This window comes from Prenolepis imparis, unplaced genomic scaffold (assembly GCF_030444845.1).
Source record: "Prenolepis imparis isolate NDT839.2.m4 unplaced genomic scaffold, iyPreImpa1.0 SCAF_15, whole genome shotgun sequence".
Lineage (NCBI taxonomy): Eukaryota > Metazoa > Arthropoda > Insecta > Hymenoptera > Formicidae > Prenolepis > Prenolepis imparis.
This window is the reverse complement of record NW_028141173.1, coordinates 2584381-2607311: the sequence shown is the minus strand read 5'-3', so window position 1 is coordinate 2607311 and position 22931 is coordinate 2584381. Positions and strand designations below refer to the sequence as shown.

General features: G+C 41.3%; 2 protein-coding genes across 4 annotated transcripts; both read right to left on the bottom strand.

Moving 5' to 3' along the window:
- Nucleotides 1-894: 894 nt before the first annotated feature.
- LOC145946318 (aminoacylase-1-like) lies at nucleotides 895-5562 on the bottom strand. The gene is made up of 5 exons (XM_083055882.1): nucleotides 5273-5562; nucleotides 4445-4614; nucleotides 3857-4360; nucleotides 2749-3039; nucleotides 895-2258 (listed from the first exon to the last, which is right to left on the bottom strand). The coding sequence occupies exons 1-5, from the start codon at nucleotides 5364-5366 to the stop codon at nucleotides 2115-2117; spliced, it is 1203 nt and encodes a 400-aa protein (XP_082912008.1). The 5' UTR covers nucleotides 5367-5562; the 3' UTR covers nucleotides 895-2114.
- Nucleotides 5563-6568: 1006 nt separating this feature from the next.
- On the bottom strand, nucleotides 6569-20977 carry Upset (SET domain-containing protein upSET). 3 transcript variants are annotated; one of them, XM_083055856.1, is made up of 12 exons: nucleotides 18380-20977; nucleotides 18198-18282; nucleotides 17888-18044; nucleotides 17655-17799; nucleotides 17454-17501; nucleotides 16531-17221; nucleotides 15765-16258; nucleotides 14090-15671; nucleotides 12358-13974; nucleotides 11904-12153; nucleotides 11535-11672; nucleotides 6569-11373 (listed from the first exon to the last, which is right to left on the bottom strand). In XM_083055856.1, the coding sequence occupies exons 1-12, from the start codon at nucleotides 20635-20637 to the stop codon at nucleotides 10697-10699; spliced, it is 8142 nt and encodes a 2713-aa protein (XP_082911982.1). In that variant the 5' UTR covers nucleotides 20638-20977; the 3' UTR covers nucleotides 6569-10696. The 3 variants fall into 3 exon arrangements, with proteins under 3 accessions (XP_082911982.1, XP_082911981.1, XP_082911983.1); XM_083055855.1 differs by having other exon boundaries at nucleotides 12367-13974; nucleotides 18380-20778; XM_083055857.1 differs by lacking the exon at nucleotides 6569-11373 and having other exon boundaries at nucleotides 11553-11689; nucleotides 18380-20778.
- Between the last annotated feature and the right edge of the window lie 1954 nt (nucleotides 20978-22931).

The following is a 22931-nucleotide window of genomic DNA, read 5'->3' as shown; positions in this document are numbered from 1 at the left end:
GCTCCAATCGCGTGGCGCGGCCTGGTAACAGGCTCCCACGCGTCGCCTCCGTCGACCGGCGCGCTTTGAAAACAGCGACGCATGGCAACTCGACCCCACGCGCGGAAAATCACCGACGACGATCCTCTCGGCTGCGTTTGTGTACGTCTCTCCCACAGGTCGACGTCGAACGCGAAATGCTCCCTCGACATTTTTTCCTCTTTTATTTTTCTTTTAGATGTAGGAAAATTGAACAGAGAGAAAGAGACGCGCGCGTATAAAAAGTTCGACATATCCTAATTACGCGAAAGACCACATGACGTTTTTGTTTAAAAGATTTTTTTGTATTTATATTTGTCAGACCTGTATAATGCGATTTAAGCAAGAATCTTGATAACTTATATAATTTTCTCTTTCAATGTTGAAAGCACAAGAATCCTTTCAAAGCCAAATAAAGTACAATATATCTTTCTGTCGGTGATAAATTGTTCAACGCTGGTGGATCCTGATAACGCGAATAGCGCACACACACAAACGTTAAACGTACATCCTCAAGAAAATAAAGTGACTTGGTAAAACATTTAAAATGTGCAACATTAGCTCATTAGCTCGATGTAATAATAGGCATCGATAAGACGGGACAAATACTTATTGCAAAAGAGAAAAATTAGTAGATAAGTTATATCTGCAACAATGATAATAATATAATGTAATGAATTATGTCCCGGTATTAATATATTATAACGCGTTCTGTTACTATGCAATTTTTGTGTTCGATTATTTGATCTCGACAATGGTTGATAAGCTTTATCGTATTTTACGATAAGTAGCATATAATTTTTTCTCGTGTTTAATTGAAAAACAAACGTTCTTAAAAGTTAAACGCAGGGTGAAGCGAGGAACGCATACGATGAGTAACAGTGTTAATTCGTAAAATGTATTCCGATTTGTTAAATTTCAATAAAATATATAATATAATAATATATATATAACTGCTATGCTTGCTGTGTGTATTCTCTTATTTACAACATTGAAATGATTATCTCTAACGAGTTGCTTTATACTATCAGATACCTTCAATAACAAAGTTGCTTGTTTTTGTCTGCTCTCTTTATCAGAATGTCATTATAGATATATTGTACGAGCTGCATATATATGAGAATTGTACAACGGATAATAAACGTACAGATTTAGCTGCAAAGCACTCGTATCCTTGTATCTTCCGGAAATCTTTTACGAAAGATGAAGGAGGATAGAGAAAGATTAATACAGATATATTTATAGCATATAAGTATATACATACTAGATATACTAAGTATATACTAAGTGTAATATTAAGTGGTGTATAAACATACTATATAATATAGTATATGTAAATATACGTGTATTTTGTGTGTATATTTGTTATATATGTATATACTTAAAATTATGTTAGAAAAATATTTACATGTTCTCATTGTGTACTCGCGGATGACGAACATGAGCTGTATACCCTCCTCCATTTTTTTTCTCTTTGTATCTGATATTACGTCATCTGCGGCAACTCATAACTTATATATTTGTCTTTCGCAAAGAATACATAAATACATATTATAACTTAATTTCTCGCCCCCTTCCCTTTCCTACCTTACTTCTTAATCACAGATCTCTGAACTTTAGTATATTTGCTTAAGAACCAATGATTGAATCGCGTATCTTGATACTATATAGTCTTGTCATTGTTACTTACTTTTATTTATCTTCATACTTGGTCATTTATCAGTCATACTTGGTAACTCTTTGTATCTTCAATCCTTATTCCTTTGTTTCTTCATAGATATTCTTCGTATATATAACTCTCCATTCCTTATATTATATATTGCTTGCGTATGTAATTTCTCAAGACAACAAATATGTTCAACAGACGTAAACTTTCAAAGTTGTATAACATTAGTATATATAAATGCAATATAAAAAATATGTATATTGACTTGGTATATTATTGCACGTATGATATTGCGAATTCTCAAGCTCAAAGATACTGGGTATATTATCTATCTCTACTATCATTGGCACAATTGCAGAGCTTCTCTAACTCTAAATACTCAATTATAGCAGCTTTTAGAGTTTCATGATATAATATACGGCATGTTGGTTTAACCACTCGCAACAGCCGGTATTATTTTGGTATATATTTCTACTCCTTTCAAGAATATATCTTTGTTTAAATATTCATCGTGATCGTGAACAAGTATCTTTGTCTTGTTCATCGGTGAGAAACCGATAGAAGGAATTCCCATCTGAAAAATAAAAATATATAAAGTTTTATTTTATTACAAAATCGTAGCATATCCTCAACAATTTATTATATATTTTAACAAAATATTATATTTCATACTAAATTAATAATCAATTTATTATCATTATTATATTCTCAACTTGATGTTTTGATCATGCATCACTTATTATTCAAATAAATTGCTATATTTAGTCAAAAGTATATACATCTAAAATAAAAATTTAGAGAAATATTGAATTAAAAATATTTTATAACAATTACTTATAAAATTAAAATTTATTAGATGAATAAGAGTCTAAAACAATTTAAAACAAAAAAACAATAATGAGATGAACAGGAACAACTTTTACAAATATGCGATACAAGATATCTCGCATTCAAATTGTCAAAGTAGTGTCATAACGATAAATAGTATATTGCGTCTTTTGTATATATTTAAAAATAAAAAAACATTAAATTTAAAAATGAAGAGAACAGTTTGATATGCTCACCTCGCGCACAAAACGGCTATCTGTGCTTCCAGGGCAGATAACAATTTTTAACTCGACACCTATTTCGTCACAGCACGTTTTAAAAGCAATCCAGAAAGGATTAGAATCGTCAAGCTTCGTATTCTCGACTTTGGGATCTTTCTGGTTGAAGGAATAGGTTACATCTGGACCGGCTTCCTCGCACCAGCTTTTAATGGTAGCTTCAAATTCTTCGTGATCAACAGTGGACGTTATACGAATATCGAATATAGCGTGGAGCTCAGCAGGTATAACATTAGTCTGTATTCCACCCTGCAAAAACACATTAGCAGATTAGATTTGAAAAATGTTGAATAGATGAATAAAAAAGGAAATATGAAATTTAATAAAACCGCAAACTTATAAAAAATAAAGTTCCAAAATAATTAAATAAAATAAAAAAAGAGTGTAAGTTTTAGTCATAATTATGAGACATAAACAAATCGATCAATCACATTCAAGCATTCTTATTACATTGTATGAATGCATGATTATAATTAATTGATTTATTTATGCTCTTACAAATATAACTGTAATTTTTTCATGTGCAATAGATTTGCCAAAGCAGAAAAAATACATGAACGTACATATGATAATAATACATATCATAATATTATTATAACATTATAACATTTCGATATGTATATTATCATGTGTGTATTATTATTATGTGTATATTATTATTATTACTGAACGCGTAAATGATTTGACGTATTGTTAGAAGTACACAATAAAATACTCACTGCAGAAAAAAATGAAAATCACAATGGAACAGACGTGTAAAGTAAACAACTATCATGTAACAGCTTGATAACTAAATCTAATTCATCAATTCGAGAGAACACGGTTTTCCTCATTATAATAATATAAATTCAGTATAGAATTATACTTTCAATATTTTTACACGCGTGAATTTAGCAAAACAAAATTGAATGAAGGATAATACGATAGGTATAATTCAATATATAATTTCAATACATGATTTCATTTTTAAAAGTGACGAATCGATGCTCTTGTATCCGTTGGATAAAAACTTTTTACCAACTTTTTTAAAGCGCTTTACCGAAATGTATGTACGCGCGATACCTACCCAAATTTTCGTAAGATTGACAGACGTCACGTCGCCGAATTGGTTCTTGGGATCCTTCAGTTTCGCTTTCTCGGCGTCTCTGAATTCCATGAAACGGTCGAGTACGACTCTCAATTTCTCCCCGGCTGTATTATCCAGCATAATGGAGCCGTGTCCGGTATTACCGGCGCATTTTACATCCACGTGCCAGCCCGATCTCTCTCCGTTGAATATGTAGAAGTGCTCCTCCGGATAGGCCGCAGCTTCGTCCAAGGAGAAGCCGACGTTCAGAGCTTTGAAGTCTGCCGTGTGCACGAAATCTTTCATCCCGAGAACACTGCCAATCTCCTCATCCGGCACGAAGGATATATGAATGGTGCGTTGACAGCGTTGTCCGTTCAGCTTCAGTCTGCGAATCGCTTCCAAATATTGTATCCCGACGCATTTCATGTCCTGGCTACCGCGAGCGTAAATGTTACCTTGTTCGTTCATGTGAGCGCTGAAGGGTGGATAGGTCCATTTGTCCTACATCAATCAAGAGATGAATTACGATATTATAATCTCGTTAACGTGAAATGTACTTGTTTAGTGACGATCAATGCTACTCACCTCGAAGACGGGTACAACGTCCATGTGACTATTCAAGAGAATCGATGACTTTGCCGGTTGCGTTCCTGCCCATGTGACAACTACGATCGGTTTCTCAGGATGTACATGGTAGATTCTGATCGGCAAGTCAAGCGATTGAGCTTGTTTCTTTAAAAATTCCACGCATGCATCTGAAATAAAAGATACAGAATGTAGAATGGTATTTAGTGTCTTCAGGATTCAAACAGCAAGAATTTTCCAATAAGTTATATTAAATAATTTTATATATATTACAAACAGGCTCTCTTATTTGCGAAATTCAATCATTTAATTTAAAAGACTTTGCGTTGTAAATATAAGATAATTTAAAGCGTTACGAAACATTATCTTCAATTTTCTCTTAGTAGATACGCAAATAATTTATGTATTGCTTTTTATACATATATGTTAATTTATGTATTGCTTTTTGTACATATGGATATTCAACTATTTATAGTGATAAAGTAGCGATTGAAAAGATACATAATTCTCAAGGTTGGAAATTGAAAATGCTTATTAACAGCAGTTTTAATATGCTGTTGCATATTGTCTGCCTTTTAAATATTCGAATCTATTATCATGCCGACTACAAATCTTAATTTCGTACAGATCCTAATAAAACTAAGTGTTTCATGAACATTGAAACAATAACATGAAGATATATACAATTTAATCGGCAGTTAACTTATTGTTAGTAATATACACACTCTCTCTCTCGCTCTCCTTTTTTATCTCACTCTAAGAACCGCAAGTTCGTGCCTAATTTCTCGAAAATAAAAATAAAATTTGCGAATTTTTGCGATGACTCACCGTAATTAACGTTCGGCTGCACCGAAGGTATCCGCAGGTACTCGCGAAAATTCTCCACAGCTGTTTCGTCCAGCTCGGCCTGGGACGGCGACATCGTGTCCACAAGATCCGTTTTCTCTCTTCTCTGACTCTCTTGTCCGCCTGCACGCGGGCTTTACCCTCTGCACCCTGGTCCTGTCTTTCTACTTGGTGTGCGTCCGGACGTTCCACCGTCGAGCCCGAATCACAGCAAAAGATGCTGCGTTGCGAAATCCGGAGTGCCACTGAGGCCGGAGCAAAATGTCGCGGGTTGTCGTTTTTCGCGCGGACCGCACGAACGCCGCGGCTCGGCTCGGCCAATTGCCACCGGTTTCCGGCGCGACGTCACGTGACGTCACGGCCGCGCGCTCCAATCGCGTGGCGCGGCCGTGTTTAGGCGCGCCTAGTTACAGGCTCCCACGCGTCGCCTCCGTTGCGGAGGCGCGCTTTGAAAACACGCGCGGAAAATCACCGACGACGATCTTCTCGATTGCGTTTGCGTATGTCTCTCCCACAGGTCGACATCGAACGCGAAATGCTCCCTCGACATTTTTTCTTCTTTTATTTTACTTTTAGATATAGGAAAATTGAATAGAGAGAGAAAGAGACGCGCGCGTATAAATAGTTCGACGTATCCTAATTACGCGAAGGACCATGACATTTTTGTCTAAGATTTTTTTGTATTTATACATATCAGAACTGTATAATGCGATTTAACCAAAAATCTTGATAGCTTATAATTTTCTCTTTCAATGTTGAAAGCCCAAGAATCCTTTGAAAGACCAAATAAAGTACAATATATCTCTGTCGGTGATAAAATGTTCAACTCTGGTGGATTCTGATAACGCGACCGACACGAGCGCACACACACAAACGTTAAACGTATGTACATCCTCAAAAAAATAAAGTAATATGATAATAAAACATTGCAACATCAGCTTATTAGCTCGATGTAATAGGCGTCTATAAGACGGGACAAATACTTATTGCTATTAGTATTAAAAGATGAAAAATAAATAGTTAAGTCGTTATCTGCAATAATGACAATATAATGTAATGAATTATGTCCCGGTCTTAATATATTATAGCGCGTTCTGTTACTACGCAATATTTGTTTTTGATTATTTGATCTCGACAATGGTTGATAAGTGATAAGCTTTATCGTGTTTTACGATGAGTAGCATATAATTTTTTCTCGTGTTTAATTGAAAAACAAACGCTCTTAAAAGTTAAACGCAGGGTGAAGCGAGGAACGCATACGATGAATAACAGTGTTAATTCGTAAAATGTATTCCGATTTATTAAATTTCACGTATGCCTAAATATGAGCTCTTTACACGTTATAATAATATATATCGTGTAGAGTTTGATATCGAAGAACTTGTTATACATTTATTATAATCGGTAGTATGTGGATTAAATTATCGTACAGTGTAATAGGTAATAATGTAACATGGCTATAACTAGGCACATATACATGTAACAGTGAATCGCAAATAAAAAAATTATGTTCTCAGCCTATTTTATAAAGTTGAATATAATAATATATAATATTAATATAATATATAATATAATAATATATATATATATAACTGCTATGCTCTCTGTGTGTATTCTCTTATTTACAACATTGAAACGATTATCTCTAACGAGTTGCTTTATACTATCAGATACCTTTAATAACAAAGTCGCATGTTTTTGCCTGCTCTCTTTATCAGAATGTCATTATACAGATATATAGTACGAGCTACATATGTAGGAGAATTGTACAACGGACAATAAACGTACAGATTTAGCTGCAAAGCACTCGTATCCTTGTATCTTCCGGAAATCTTTCACGAAAGATGCAGGAGGATAGAGAAAGATTAATACAGATATATTTATAGCATATAAGTATATAACATACTATATAAGTATATACATACTAGTATAATATACTAAGTATAATATTAAGTGTATATACATACTATATAATATAGTATATGTATATATACGTGTATTTTGTGTATATGTGTGTATGTTATATATATATATATATATACTTAAAGTTATATTACAAAAATATTTACATGTTCTCATTGTGTACTCGCGGATGGCGAACATGAGCTGTACAATCTCTTCCAGTTTTCTTCTCTCTGTATCTGATGTTACGTCATCCGCGGCAACTCATAACTTATATTAGCACACACACGTTTCTTTTTTTCTTTTATTATTACAAAATATCCGCTAAAGTACAAAGTAAACACCAAATGCCAAAAATATGTCTGTTTACATTTTGAAATCGCGATGCCGAACGCAATATAAAAATGGCTCTCCTTCTTTTATTTCTTTTTTTCTTTTCTTTTTTTTTTGCTTTCGATCCGTAGGAGAAGACCGTACATATATGCGCTCAGAAGATTTCTGTTGAAATACTTTCGCAGAGAATACATAAATACATATTATAACTTAATTTCTCGCCCCCCCCCCTTCCCTCTCGCCCTTCTTAATCACAGATCTCTGAAACTTTGATATATTTGCTTAAGAACCGATGATTAAATCGCGTGAGTTTCTTTTTTCACACATCTTCCAAAAATTTTACGTTATTCTCCTGTTCTGCATTTTCGTTCAGATGAAATCTTGGTCGCGAAACATGTAATGGATGCGATCCATTAGATCGAAAAATACGCCAGATTTTCTCGCTTTTCTTCTTCTTCTTTTCATATAAATATCATTTCATAATAATATCATACCTTTAGCTTCTTTTCTTCTATTTCAGTTTTTACAGGAACTGCGAAATTTCGGAACTTTTCTAAGCTTTCGCAGAGCATTTATGGCATTTATATACGTGGACCGCAGCCATAATTACATATTCGCGACCAAGGAACCCAAATTAAAATTGAGAAAATTTTAAGATGTTAAAAGAATAAAAATAACGCGACTATATAATTGTTTTTTGTATAATAAATTAAGATACATATTTATACTTTTCTCCGCTCGAGACGTTCGATAACTATAAATTCACGATGTATCCTTTTTCTTTCTCTCTTTCTGAATCGATTCTTAATTAGTCGCTTGATGCGAGGTACCTTTAGCACCTGTATAATGTACGGGGCTATAATTTTTACGAGAGTCTCTCTAAGATTGTACCACCTCTAATGTTGTACTATAATTAATTCGCGAGCGACGCGTGTTCACAACTTTTCTATAATGCTGCGGAAAGTGATTAACTATGACTTGTTATAGTGCAGCGAAGAATCTTAAATATATCGCAGGTAGTATTTCTAGCGAGAAGTATATTCGTCGTTGTTTTTCTTTTATAATAATAGTATTCACCATCGCTCGCTGTCTGTGACCGAAAATGCACAATAAACAAATACGTTAATATCGTACAAAACAAAGAGAAATTAACTTATTGATTTAAAGAAATGCGAAACTTGGCCTCTCCTCGCCTCTCTAACAAGTAATATATTATAAACATATTAATATACACCTATAATAATCGCGCACCGATCAAAGTCCGAAACTTCTTGTTTTCATATATGTTATATATATATGTATATATAATAATTTTTTAATTACACATATAAAGTACAATATACATATATATATAATTTTAATTATACACACGTGTACACCGGGTTGACATTTTAACTAGAAGACTGCTATCTTGTAGATTTTCAAGTTTGAAATCATTATCATTATTATTGTGATTACGTCAAATTACAATTATAAATTTTAACGATATCGCGTAAAGTCAATATGTCACAATGTGCTGCCCGTAATTTTTTTATGCAAAGAAGAAAGAACGCACTAATAATCGTGTTTTTCTATTGTTTCCTGGACTAAATAAGAAGAAGCACTTTTCTCGTTACAAAATAGCCCAAATTTCTTTCTCTGTCTCTCTCTGTCTCTCTCTCTAAATTCTCTTTCTGCATTTAATTTATCGCAATTTATCTCTCTCTACATATTTTTTAATACATTTTTTATCGCTTAGTAAGTTTTGTACTTGAATGAATGTTGAACGCGAGCGAATAAAGTCTCGGAAGTTTGACTTAAAAAAAAAAAAAAAGAAACGACTCCAAATAAATAAAACATCGTTGAATTTATTTCGCTTTTTTCGTATAACTAAAAATATATTTCGTGTCGCTTAAAGCGATGAAAACAAAACGCACAATTACATTGTACAATTTATCGTATAATACATTTCCGTTAGTCCTACATCTCTTTAACAGCATTAATATCGGTCCCGATTGAAAGATAAATAACGCATTTAAATAAAATATTAACGTTAAAAGGAAGAAAACATTGCTTGTGTGTATCGATAACGCGTCACCCTGCGTACGAAAAATAAACGAAATATAGGAGCGACTTAAAAATTTCCAAAATAGAACTCAAGCTTATAAATTTCAACATTTACTCTTTATTATATAAATAATTTATATCATTTTATAGTGAAATATAAAATATAGAGAATTCCACGTCCCTTTTTGCCTTTCCTATCTCAAAAAAACATAGCACAACATAGTATTATTATCTCGCTTATCTATTAGAATATAATTTGTGTTGAGATTAGAGAATTGCGTTTCTATGGACTAGTCTAAATAGTTCTAACTTCGTTAAATATATAACTTCGTATATAGTTAATATTATGCAAATTTTATATATATACACAGAGACAAGTTGAATGATGCAGGGCACATTGTATGCAATGATAACTGTTCTTGAAGAGGATATCGCGAGAACCGAAATATCGGTCTCTCAAGCGCGCCGCCAACTTTGTTAATCTTATCAAAATTGGACTACAATGACTATATTATAAACATTTTTAGGGCACCGCATTTCGCCGGTATAAAAAGTGTACCTTCGCCGTTCGTCGAATACACACTTTTGGCCGTCAAAGAGTTACCGGATACTCTAAATATATGCTACTTAAAATGCGCGTCGCTATATATCCTCAGGAATACTCAGCTATCATTTTTTTTAGGCCACCGCGCGAATTCCGTCGAATATTTTGAGAGAAGAACCATCAAATTAACGTCTATTGGTTAAACTTTTTTAAATATATATATATATACGCGCGACGATTCTAGAAGCGATCGGCGGCAAAAACTATAAACTCCGCTTCTCCTCCCTAATTATTTAATGAAAATTGTCGGTATTCTTACATCGCGCGCATTCTTACATCTTGCCTCTATCTTCTTCGCACACGCGCGAAACGAGATACATGTATATATTATTCTTACAAGACAGAATGTTAACTTTCGGTATCGAGAATGTTTAGCTCTTGTCAATTTTCCTTGCTAGAGGGAAAAATCCCAAAACCAACGGAACGATGTGCGAGCAGCGACACATCGTTCCTGATCGAGAACGAGAAAAAAAATAAGATATAGATTAACTTTGAACAATCCTACCCTTTCTTTCTGTCGGTTACGACCTCGGCGGTGCTGGATGAGTGAAAAGGGATTTTTGCGGCTGTCCTGCCGGCGTGGCGAGAGAATACACCTGGTTGCCTGGTGGCGGTGGCGTCGTCGACGAGAACTTGGGCACCGTCGTTCCCGTGGTCACCGCCGCCGCCGCCGCCGCCGCCGCCGTCGCCGTCGTCGTCGTCGTCGTCGTCGTCGTCGTGGTCATCGTCGTCGTCGTCGTCGTCGTCGTCGTTGTTGTCGTCGCCGCCGTCGCTGACGCCGCTGCTGTCGACGTCGACGTCGGCGTCGACGTAGCCGTCGCCGTCGCCGCCGAAGGCGGCGGCACGAATTGCGGCGGTGGATACGGATTGGAACCCGGTGGCGCTTGGGACGACGCTTGAGGTACCAAAAACGGCTGCTGCGCTTGCTTGCCGGTGACAGCTCCGCCCGCTTGCGAAGGCACGGCGGTGCTATAAATTGGCTGCTGAGTCGCGGTGGTCTGCGGTACCGCGAAGTTCGGATACTGCACCGGTCCGGGTTTGCCCTGGAACTGGGAATAGTGGTTGGACGCGGAGCCGGGTGGCGGGATGTACGGCTGAGGCGGCAGTTGCTGCAATCCGGGATATCCTGACGTGGTACCGGAGGCCAGATTCTGAGGCGGAGATTTGTGCGCCTTCAGTATCGCCTCAGCTGTCAAACCTATAATCCGGAGAAGCGATAGCGTGAATACAGGAAAAGACAAACTCTAGTTTAATTTTACGACATCATCGTCATGGCTTTTCAAACGTCGCGAAATAGAAATTAGTTCCACATTCTCTATATATTTTTTGCTGAATTATAAATTTCAAGTCGGTGCGTACCATGCTTACGAGCTCTCTCCTCTTCGTCGTCACTGAGAAACAATCCGAATTCGCGTTTTAATCGCTCGGTGAGATTTTCTCGTTGACGTTCTACCAGAGTTGGCGCCGCGGACCAACCGATTGTACCCTCCTCTCCACCTGATTCGTATATCATTCTATTTAATCGCATTCAAATAAAAGCAAAATACCATGAGAATTTTACATATACATATTATATATATATATAAAATATATATAATATAATATATTAATATTATAACATAACTTAATATTAATATTATTATATTATATATTTATATAATCGATAAGAGAAATACATATACTTTCTCTTTATCGATTAACATATTCGATAAGTATTTGAATCATTACCTTTCTTTTCATCGTTCTCATTGGTAGCGTTCGGGAAGAGCGTGGACGTAAGACCCGGCAAGTCGAGGGCAGCAGATGCTTTAGAACCCTCCTCGTCGGAGCTGAGCGAAGAGGTGCCGCTACTGGTGCTGTCCGATCTACCTCGCGCTCCGCTTTTGTCCACGGTGGAAGCGTCGTTGGACGATTCCGGCTCGTTTCCGGCTCCTCCGGACGATTGTTGTTTGCGTTTGCGATATTCCGATATGGACAACTGGAAAAGTAGAAACAGAAACATTTCCATGTAACATTTTAATCATCTCTCATCGCGAACACCAGGTTAAACAGAGGAAAATAATGAAGCCAGCAAAGAAACTGATATATATGATGCGGATAAAAATGGTGATAAAGAAAGAGAGAAACAATGGGGGGACAAACTACCCTCTTAGCAACATAAAAAATCTTACTACAGTCCTACCGTTCTAACCTTGCGCTTGACGGGAGGAAGAGCGTCAGGTTTAAAGGCCGGCGGTGCGGGCATGTTATTCGGTACGACAGTCCTTGGATCTTTCAATCGTTTTATTTCTTTGGGCTTGGTCTCCTCCTCCTTGGCGGGTTCCTCTTCCGGTTTCGGGGCTTCTTGAGTAGTCGTGGTCATGTCTTGTACTGTGTCTAGACTACGTTCGGGGGAGATGTCTGATTTTGGTTGAGCTACTTGCGACGACGCGCTAATCTCGTTATCAATGTCATTTTTTATTACTTCGGGCTCGTCCAGTTTCGCTTCCAGGAGCTCGCGCAACGCGGTCGACAGCATCGACTTCTCCTCGCCGTTCGTCGACTCTTCCACCGTGTCCATACTTATCGTGGATTCTATGATGGCCGCCTCGAAATCCATCTTGGGCGTCTTCGGCGTGGCTGCCGGATCGGCCTTCTTGCGAATGCGTTCGCTCAAGGGTGGTATCGAGTGGAAGATCTTGGGAGGATCCGAGACGGACTCTGCGTTCGAAGAAGTCGACTCGAAAATGGACTCCTCGGACAACGCGACGAAGGCGGACGACTGTTCCGTCTTGGAGGAGACCTCCTTCGAAGCCTCGTCGTTCGTATCCTCCTTTTTATCCGTCTCTTTCACGCCATCTTCCGTAACGGGGATCTGTTCCAATTTGATATCGGGCTTGACGTCCAGTTCGTTGAAAGGCTTCTCTTCGTGTTTGATATCGAACAATTTAAAGGACGATTCGCAGTCTTTGTCGTCATCTATGTCCTTGTCCTCCGAATCCGAATCCTCCTTCGAGCTTTCCATCAGTCCCTCTATTCCGTCCATGCTCTTGTCTTTCTCCGAACTCGTGTCGATCTTCTCTTGGTAATCGTTGCCGTCGTCGCCCGTGATCTTCTTCATCTGCGCCTCGACGTCGAACTCGTCGATGGACGCGTTATCGTCCGATTTCTCGACGACGATCTCTTGACACTTCACGGCGACTTCGGACGATTTGTTCTCGCCGTCGGATTTCTTATTTTCGGCAACATTCAATGCGATTTCGTCGATGCCGCTAAACTCCAGCTGCAACTCGGCTACTCGTTGCTCCAGAATTTCATCAGATTCCATGGGAGACTGATATCCTTCTATCTCGGTATGCGATACATTGTGATGAATTATCTCGACTGTGCCTTGCTCTTCCTTCTTGAAAGATTCTTTTTTCAAATTTAAATCGCTAAACGACACTTCGCTTTCGACGACTTTCTGTATCTTGGCAAATATTTTCGGATCCAACTGACTGTAATTACATTCGGTTTTAATATCACCTTTCTCCCATTTTGGAAAAACTTTTTCTTCCTTTATCGTAGCACTTTCCGTGTTCATTATGGGAGAAATTTCCGTTTTAACGATATCCGTGCACTCCATTTTTTCTTCACGCTTTATGTAAAAGTCCGATTGAGGAAAAGTGTCGATCGAGAGTTTCTTTCGAACGACCGATTCGTCGGGATCTACCGGTCTGCCGTCAGCACTAATCTCTTCTTTCACAGATGATTCCGACTCGTAATGTCCCTCGTCGTTCTGTTCCGCGAAAGGCGACTGCGCGGGTTCCGCAAAATCATCCTGGAAAACCGGCAAAATATTGACACTATTAAAAAATGTCGAATCATATTACACGATAGACACATTAGAATATTGTAACGTTAGAATTGACGAAACACGCTGATGCGAGACTTACCTCGGTAGGACATAGCGATCTGCTGTTAGACGCTGCCTCGGTAGGTAGTAGCATAGTCGGCGTCGTCGGCGGGGTATAATTTTCCGACGACAGACTCTCCCGGGCTATTCTTCGCTTCTTGGGTGGTGCTACTGTTTCGCTGAGCGATGGCGGGCTCTCGGGCCGGCTATTGGGCGAATCGCATTCCTCCGAGATCGCTTGACGTAGCCACCGCTTCTTCGCCGAACCCGTTGATACAGTTGGACAACCACCATTGCCGTTGTTGTTATTATTATTACTGTTAGTATTGCCGGACGCGGCAGCAGCCTGCTGTTGCTGTCTACGTTGCGGTAGAGATTCGCATAGTCTGCTAACTGAATGAGCGGCTTGTACAAGAGTGGCTAGGCTCTTAGCCCCGTAACTCTGCGAGAGATATTCCGCCGTCGGATCTGTCGTCGGCAACGATGGGTAATGTCTGCCGCACAACGGATTCATGGAATTCTGTAAGGTCGGCACTGACGGTAGAGCCGGCAGCGGCGATACCTGGGATACGTTCGCCTGCGGCGGGTCGGGCGACTCCTTCAGCCATTCGTTCATCAGCACCTTCTTCGTCTTCGGAAACTTGAAACCCGGCGCCAGCGGACCGACTGCAGCGGCCACCAGCAGACAGGCGGATGACAGTGGGGTGGATGGCGTGGAACTTTGCGAGCTACTGCTGGCCCCGCTGTCGCAGGTAGGACTCTTGACGGGAGTGGGTTGTTGCAGCGGCGGCGAACTCGGAGGACCCGGAGCGTTGGAATTCGCCAAGGCAAGTAGTAAACCGGCCGCTTGGGGAATTCCACTGTGGTGACCACCGGATGACGGTCCGATGCTGCTCGCACTATCTCCCATCGTGACTGTGTTTTTGGCCGGTGTATGTAAGTGCGACGAATAGGGAACGTCTCGGCTGGGAGGACGACCCAACAGAGGCGGCGATTGCATGGAATTGCTTTCGTCACCGGAGGACACGTCGGACTCGGCCGAATTTAATCTCGTTCTCCGATTATTCTGCGATTGAGACGTGCTCGTCGTCCTCGCCCGACCTTTTCTCCTCTTCCGCCGTAGAGGTCTCTCCGAAATGGTCTGTTTACCCTTGGACGACTGTCCCGTCGTCGAATGATCCTCGTTATCGCTGTGCGTGCCGCTGGATTCTTTTCGTTGCGCGTTTCTCGCTTGCATCTCCTGCTTCCTCTGTTCCGCTTTTTCCATTCTCTCAATAGCTTTCATGATCGCCTCCATCTTCCTCTCCTCCCGCGTCATTTTCTTTTTATCCTTTTTCGTTTCCGGCGTCGTCACCGATTGGCTTAAACCAGGTGACGTTTGAGGCTGCGCGTTCGTTACGGTCGCAGTAGGTTCCTCCTTGGAAATTTGACGGGCCGTAGAAACGGTAACCGTCGTTGTGACAGTTTTCCTCGGCGTCGCGATAGTCACCGTCGACGGTGCAGATGACGTCGTCGTCGAAGTGACTTGTTGCGCGACACTCGTAGGAACTGTCGGTAGTGACACTGATTCAGTTTCCTCGCAGACGGTGTTTCTCCTACCTCGCCGCCTCCGTTCTCTGCCACTGCACACATACGTAACAAAAATACATGATGAAATACATATCACGCGTTATTCTATTGTATTATCTACATTATTATTGTTATTACAAACTTACTCGGCATTTTCGACGAGAGCGCCGTTGCTGCCTCTTCTGTTCAGCTGCTGATTCGTCGCGTTGTTGGCGATCTGACACTCCCGCGGATTGTTACACGCGCATATGACGGGAAGCGTCGGAGAGGAGCCGGGATTGGGCGACAGTAATAGGTCGTGCTGCTCGTGCTTGATCGTTATCTCGGCGTTCTTCTCGATCGCGGAGGTCGTCACGATGTAGAGATGCAGCGTGCCCTTCTCGATGCAATGCTTCACCTCGGCGTTCGGCTTGCAACTGCGCCGCACGAACCTCGCATCGTTCCCGTACGTCCGCGTGTCCACGCATACCTCGGTACCGTCACGCGGTAAACGATAAAAGAAGACGAACGGTCCCGGTCGCTGGGCGTGCTGTCTACCACCCTGCGGATGCTGCGACCGATGCTGCGTACTGAGCATATACTTGCCGCGCAGCTCCACGACGGGGGTGTTTGGCGGGAGGTACATTGTCGCCACTAAGAACTGCATCAGTCACAAAGAAAAGATGTGTTTTAATACATTTCGACATGCGTTTGCATATATAAAGTAAAAATAAATGCGTGAGAAAGATGCGCTGTACATGTATTTTCGATCTTATTCTAAAATTCAGCAAATGATTGTGATGAATATTACTAGTAGATACGTTTGAAACAAAGGAGGATAATTTAATAATTAAAAATATAAAATAAAATAATAATTTATTATTTTTTTCATCTTTCTCTCTCTTTTTTAGTTCAAGATAATATTTCACTTACTCTAAGATTATTACTGTGCACGTTGAGCCTGCATTTACCGGTGGCGATAATATTCATGTTAGTCTGTCTGAGATCGCTGTGCGTGCCGTTGACCTTGATGCTCGATATCCTGGCACGTAATTCGGGACTGTAATGATTCGTGACGGCCTCCTCGTATCTCTCGATCCACTGTCTTAGAGGCGCCATGTTGCTGCCCCAGGCATCTTGCACGTCCTCTTCCTTATCCTCGAGGCTCATTCTCCTCTTGGCCTTGCGCTTCCCGGGTCCTCGCTTCGGGGTGGCGTTCTCCTTCTTGCGAACGGCGCTCGATTGTCGTGCGTGCGAGTCTCTTCGCTGTCGTTTCGCAACGTTGTTGTTATTGTTATTGTTATTATTCAGCCTTCGCACCTGCGCGGGCTGAGCGGTCGCATCGGACTTGCCGCGTCGCAGAATCTGCGACGACGGCGGCTGCTGCTGCGGTAGCGAGCGCTTCTTCTGGGCCGTGGCGTTCACCGAGCCGACGTCCGTGTCCGCTGAACTGGTGGACGACGTGTCGGACGACGTGTCCGAATTGAGCAGCTCCTCGCGTTTGCGCATTTGAAGAGCGCGGGCTCGCTGCCTGTCCACTCGTCGCGGCCGACACCTCTCGCAGAGATACTCGTCAGGAATGTTAGAGCGATCTATACCCATGCAATCGACATGCTGCCACACTCTGTAATCGCGTAAGTCAAGTTTTCGATAAATGATTTCTTTATCATCTGGAAAATTATGGTTTACACATTTCTAGACGATTCATTTCGTGAATGAATGTTATAATGAATGTCTGTAACGGATAGGTAATGAAAATATAATTAATAATATTTTTTTATTTTATATATATTTTATATTACCATGTTCTAATCTACATTTTATACTAATATTGAAAATATGTTTATATGACTTACAAGCATCGATCGCAACAAATCATGTATCCATCGTCATGTTCGAAGTCACTAAAACAATCATATATATAATTACAATTTCATAATTATATATATATATATAATTACAATATTACCATCAAATTATATGCTATATCCATTTGTATATTTATGGATCTAGCATAAATATATAAGATAAATATTTAAGAACAATCGTCCGCTTACCAGATGCATCTAGTGACACTGTCTTCGTCGTCGCCTTCGCCTTCGGGTGCCGTTTCGGTTTCTTCGCCTTCCGGTTCCGCTTCCCGTCCCGCTTCGCTACTGATCGTACTGGCGGCGTCATCCTCCGTATTGGTGTTGCTCACAACTTCAAAATAAGTAACATTTATTATCATTAATTTCATTATATTAATCTAATTTCGCGTAATATTGCAATGATATGACGAGAGCATTACCGGGACCAAAGATGTAAGGATGTTGACAGGTGGCTGTGGAACTACCGGCTCCGTTAATGGGTTGCTGCTTCGGATGAGGCGGTGATGACGGAGGTGGTGGAGGAGTTCGCGGCGGTGGCGCTCCGTAATTGTGGTCTTGGAGAACAAACTGAAGACACTGAAATTGTATGTTAAATGAAGAAGATATTCTTTTGAATTGAACATTATCGGATTGTGCATGATCTTATATTAGAGATATCTTAGATATATAAAGTTCACAGAACTTTCTAAACCAAGCATTAAATATTATTTGATATATATAGATTTGTACCTCGTAAGGAAGTGGCATTCTTCTCACTGGCGATTTACGGGCGCTTTGTTCTTCTTCTTTGGAAATTCGTAATTCGGTTTCATTTCTACAAAAAAAAAAGAACATTATTTTATTAACAATGACGATTGATATCGCTTAATACAAATGACAAAAAGAAAAAAAATAGTTGAGTCTGAGCTTACTTGGTTTCGTTGAGGTCCTTACGAAGTTCGATCATGGTCGAGGATACTGGCAGCAGGGTCTTTATCTGTCCGGCCTGTTGCCTGATCTGCTGAGTATATTGCGGCGTCATAATTAGTTGCTTTTGCTGTATCACTTGTGGTTGAATCCTGATCGGTGAGTTTTTGTGCGCAGCCATTACGTTGGACGATGGGACCGCAGCTGTTTGTTGCAATAAGGTCTTGATACATCCTTTCTGCGCAATCTGCATCGCTGTCGGAGCCTGAGTCTTCGTCAACGCTGTCACGTTCGTGTTCAACGAGGTCTTAATACCGCTACCGCCACCTTTCTGGGCGTGATTCCTCTGTACGGGTTTCTGCGGCGGAATAGTCTTGATACAGCCGGGTTGTTTCTGAGGAGCGTTCTGCGGATTGATTACGTTCTGTTGTTGTTGTTGTTGTTGTTGTTGCTGCTGCTGCTGTAAAATCTTCATAGCTTGAGGAGGATTACTACTTCTCTGTACTACGGGCTGTTGAACGGCATTATTTTGCGAGTTTGCAGTCACCTTGACGGGATTCACCAATTTTTGAGAGACGCCCTTCAGGCTTGCCGTAGACTGCGAAGCTTGCGGCGTCTGACCCTTCGATATCCCTACCCTCATCACCATCTGTTGCAGCGACTGTTGCTGCTGTTGAACCTTCGAGTTTATCACAGCATGAGTCCTTTGATTATTCGGTACGGTCGCCACCACTTTTTGATGCATATTAGTAATACTGTGACTTCTTTGAGGCTGTAAATTATTTGCGTTCGTCGGCTGTTGTTGCTGTGACCTTTGCATTATTTGCGATTGTTGTTGCGAAGTTACAATTTGCTGCTGCAATTGCGTCGACGTAGGCTGTATCTGCGACTGTTTATTACCAAGCACGTTCGAATTTTGCGGTAAATTTTGTATTTTGGAGATGTTTGGTACGCTGTTGCTCTTGCAGACATTACTCATCGTAGTTGGTGCCCGATTGGTGTTTAGTACCGTCTGGGATTTTTGTAGCCCGGTCATCGCCGACTGAGATCTCTGATGAGGCGCTTGCACCTGCTGTTGGCTCGCTATAGACTGCTGCTGCTGCTGTCCGGATGTTTGAATCTTTTGCATACCGCTGGATTTTGGAATGTTGTTTACCTGTTGTGCGGTTAATTGCTGCTGCTGTCTAGCTATTGCCAAGGTTTTCTGGGGCCCCTGTAATTTCTGCAAATTTTGTTGTTGCTGTGTCTTATGATTCGGGTGATGGCCGCTGCTCAGTAGCTGCGATGAAACCTTTTGACTGTTACAAACAGACTTTTGCGCGTTGACAGGCTGCGTCGTCTTTTGTATCACCGGATTGGCCTGCTGTATCTTTTGTGAATTTGCAATCGCTTGGTTGTTGACTGTCAATTGATTAATCTGACCGGTTAACACCTGCGACTTTTGCAGATTCTGTGTCCTCGAGAGAGAGTTGTTACGTTGCGCGGTTCCGGCAGCTGACTGGATAGTATTGGTCATGTTCGTTACGGTTTTACCCTTCTGCGCGGGCTGGCTGGTCGCTATAACGCCCGAAGATGCCGGTTTTACTTGTATCCTTTGGAGATTCGTCGCCGCCGCCATCGTAGCGATGGTCTTCACAGCCGCGGCGGTGCCTACAATGTGCTGTTGAACGGAAACGGGATGGAATTTGGAATGCAACGCAGCCTGCATATTGCTCGCTACTAGTGGAGATTGAGTCGGTACAGAAGAGGTGTTGAGAATGGCCAACGGAACAGGTTGCGCCTGACCGGAGGATGTCGGTAGCTTTTGCGAGATGACGCGTGTCGTCAACACTTGCGTAGTGTTGGTTTGCGAGCCGGCGATCATCTTCTGCACCTGTTCCCTGGCACCTTTGGCGACCGGATAGGTCACCACAGGCTTGACCGTCGTAAGAGCAGTAGCGGCAGTCGCCGTGGATTGCTGATTGGTCGCCGCTTCCAGACACTGTAACAGTTGCGACTTGCCGCCACAAGCGGCCGCAGCGACGTCGTCGCTGCTCGCGATCACCACAGCGTTCCCCGTCGAGGTGGTATTGGTGTCGGTAGCGATCGCTACAGGTTCCTGGGACCGCCATATTTCCCGGGCAAACAACAACGTTGGCGGTTGCCCTTCGCCGCCCTTTGTCACGTTCTCCACCACCGATGCCGTCGTAGCCTCCACGTCGACATCCAGCTTCAGAACGAAGCTCATGGTGGTTTCTGCGGCCTGCCCGTATTCCTCCTCCATTTCCGAAGAGGACGTAGATTTGGCTGCTCCAATCGCCGCCGGAACGGCAGCTTGCACCGCTTCATCATCGTTGCTCGCCGCCGCCGCGTTCTCATTGCTCCGATTGTCACCGCCGGCCAACGGGGACACCGGGGGAGGTGGGCCAGGCCCTGGGGACACTTGCTCCCCACTGCCAGCTGTTCCACCCCCCGATAACTTGATTACCGACGGGGTCGACGTTTTGATAGCCTTGCGAGAGCACGCTAAGTGGAAACTCGCGAGCGAGTTACGCGACCGGCCGAGGTACAATTGACTATTGTCCTCGCACGGCCTTGTCCTTACCAAGTCTAGTTCTCGATTCGGCTATTTGAGGACCGTGGACCATACGCTGCAACAAAAAAAAATCAGAATTAGATCATCGTCGAATCTGCAAATTAGCTGTACTATGAGTTTGAGCGGATAATTATTTTTATTTTTCGGACCTCGATTATATATTTGTTGGAAATCAATATATTGTCAACATACTCTGTATCTCTAATCGCGATTTTTCAACCTATCTGTTAGTCGACAAAAAAAAACTCAGATCATTTCTATTTTAGATACAGAAAGCATCTAAATAAGGCTTTAATTTCAATCAGACCTAAAAAATCATCAGATGCTTCCTAGCCTGTCGATTAATGACGGCTTCGAGAGGGCTCGATAACAATAATGCGATATCCTCTTTCAACATCGCCCCTTATCCGTAAATCAACGCGAGACTCGGTCCGAGAAAGACGGAAGCGCGGGCGAGAGATCTCCGCGGATTCCGAACAACTTTCTCGACAAGTACGCCACGCACGTTCGCGAGCTGTTCGCCCGGTCATTGATCACCATCGCCCGCATCAACTTTCGTGTCTCGTTACCTTCGCGTAATAGACAAGCATCGGATTTCAACGATATCGAGCTGGTGCGCGGACGCGATGACTCTGTATGCTTTAATTGAAGATAAAAAAAATACACGAACATCTGAAAAACTCGCATGCTTAATCTTATTGTTAATCGCGAGATATATATTCTCCTTTCTATTATTTCGCCGCAAGTGCGATGCTCGAAATACTGTGTATTATTTTGACCTTGCGATGATTATTCGCTTATTCGCGGCCTCGCGCCGATATGCAAAAGACGGAAAATGAATGACATATGCGCGCCTTATCGTTCAAGATAATGAATTATGACGAGAGTTTAGCGAAGCGTACTGTGTTTAATCACTTAATTATCATACGCATCCACTTGTGCTCGGTGGCACGATTACCTCGCGACTCTGACATGTACAACGAGCGATTCTTTCTTACGTTGGTAAATAAATTGCGCCGTCAAATGTACATATCGCGCTTGATGTTTCGCGGGGAGATCGTCATCGTGAATTGGACCGGAAGTTATTTGCGAGAGACAGGAAAAAGAGGCAGGAAGGGATCTTCTCGTTCTTTCGGCTCTTTAAGAAACCCAATATTAGAGGTATCTCCTTCGACGATGATCCTTGTGTTCGGTCAAGCCAGCGTTAGTTGTCCGAGGTCACGCACGCGCGTGCATTGGTGTTTAATTTTAAACGGGAATGTGAATCATTGCGATATTATTCCAGACGATCCCGAAATCTCGCCGGATTCCTCTCGACTTGTCCAAGGAAAATTGCAATCGCGTTCTTGACTAAAATATAAATGTTCGGTCGCACATTAGTGGTATTTATGCGCTTATCAAATATATAATGTATTATATTAGGTGTGTATGATCAATAAAATTTGTGAGATCTATCGAGGGTCTTTTCAGATTTCACAGATTATACGACAAATTCACCTTCGTGAAAATTTAATTATTACGATTACTATTGTTATACGAGGTGATCTTTAAAATCTTCACAATTTCAATCAAATAATTGGGTCTTATTCTTGTTAAGCACAATCAACGACTTGGACGATCAGTTTTCCTAAGCTCAAAAAAATGTTAACCTATCGCTTCATCAAAGGTTAAAAAAAAATTGAAACGCGAATGACTGATGCGGCGAGATTAATATCGACAGAGATAGACAATCGATATGCAGTTTCCGGAGTCGTGTCGTCTCGATAGACTCGAGGGGGTCGTAAAATGTCGAGAGGTTGGCTACAGATCTGGAAGTGAGTATATATAAGCGTATATATAAGCTTGCGTGATTTGCCGTCGACGTTATCGAACGCGAGGCGAAGGGGAAGTTAGAAAGTCTCGCGAAGTATGTATGATTTTTGGAACGTCTCGCTGCCGAAGGATTATTGCATTGGGTGAACCTCGAGCCGATTTTGCGAGAG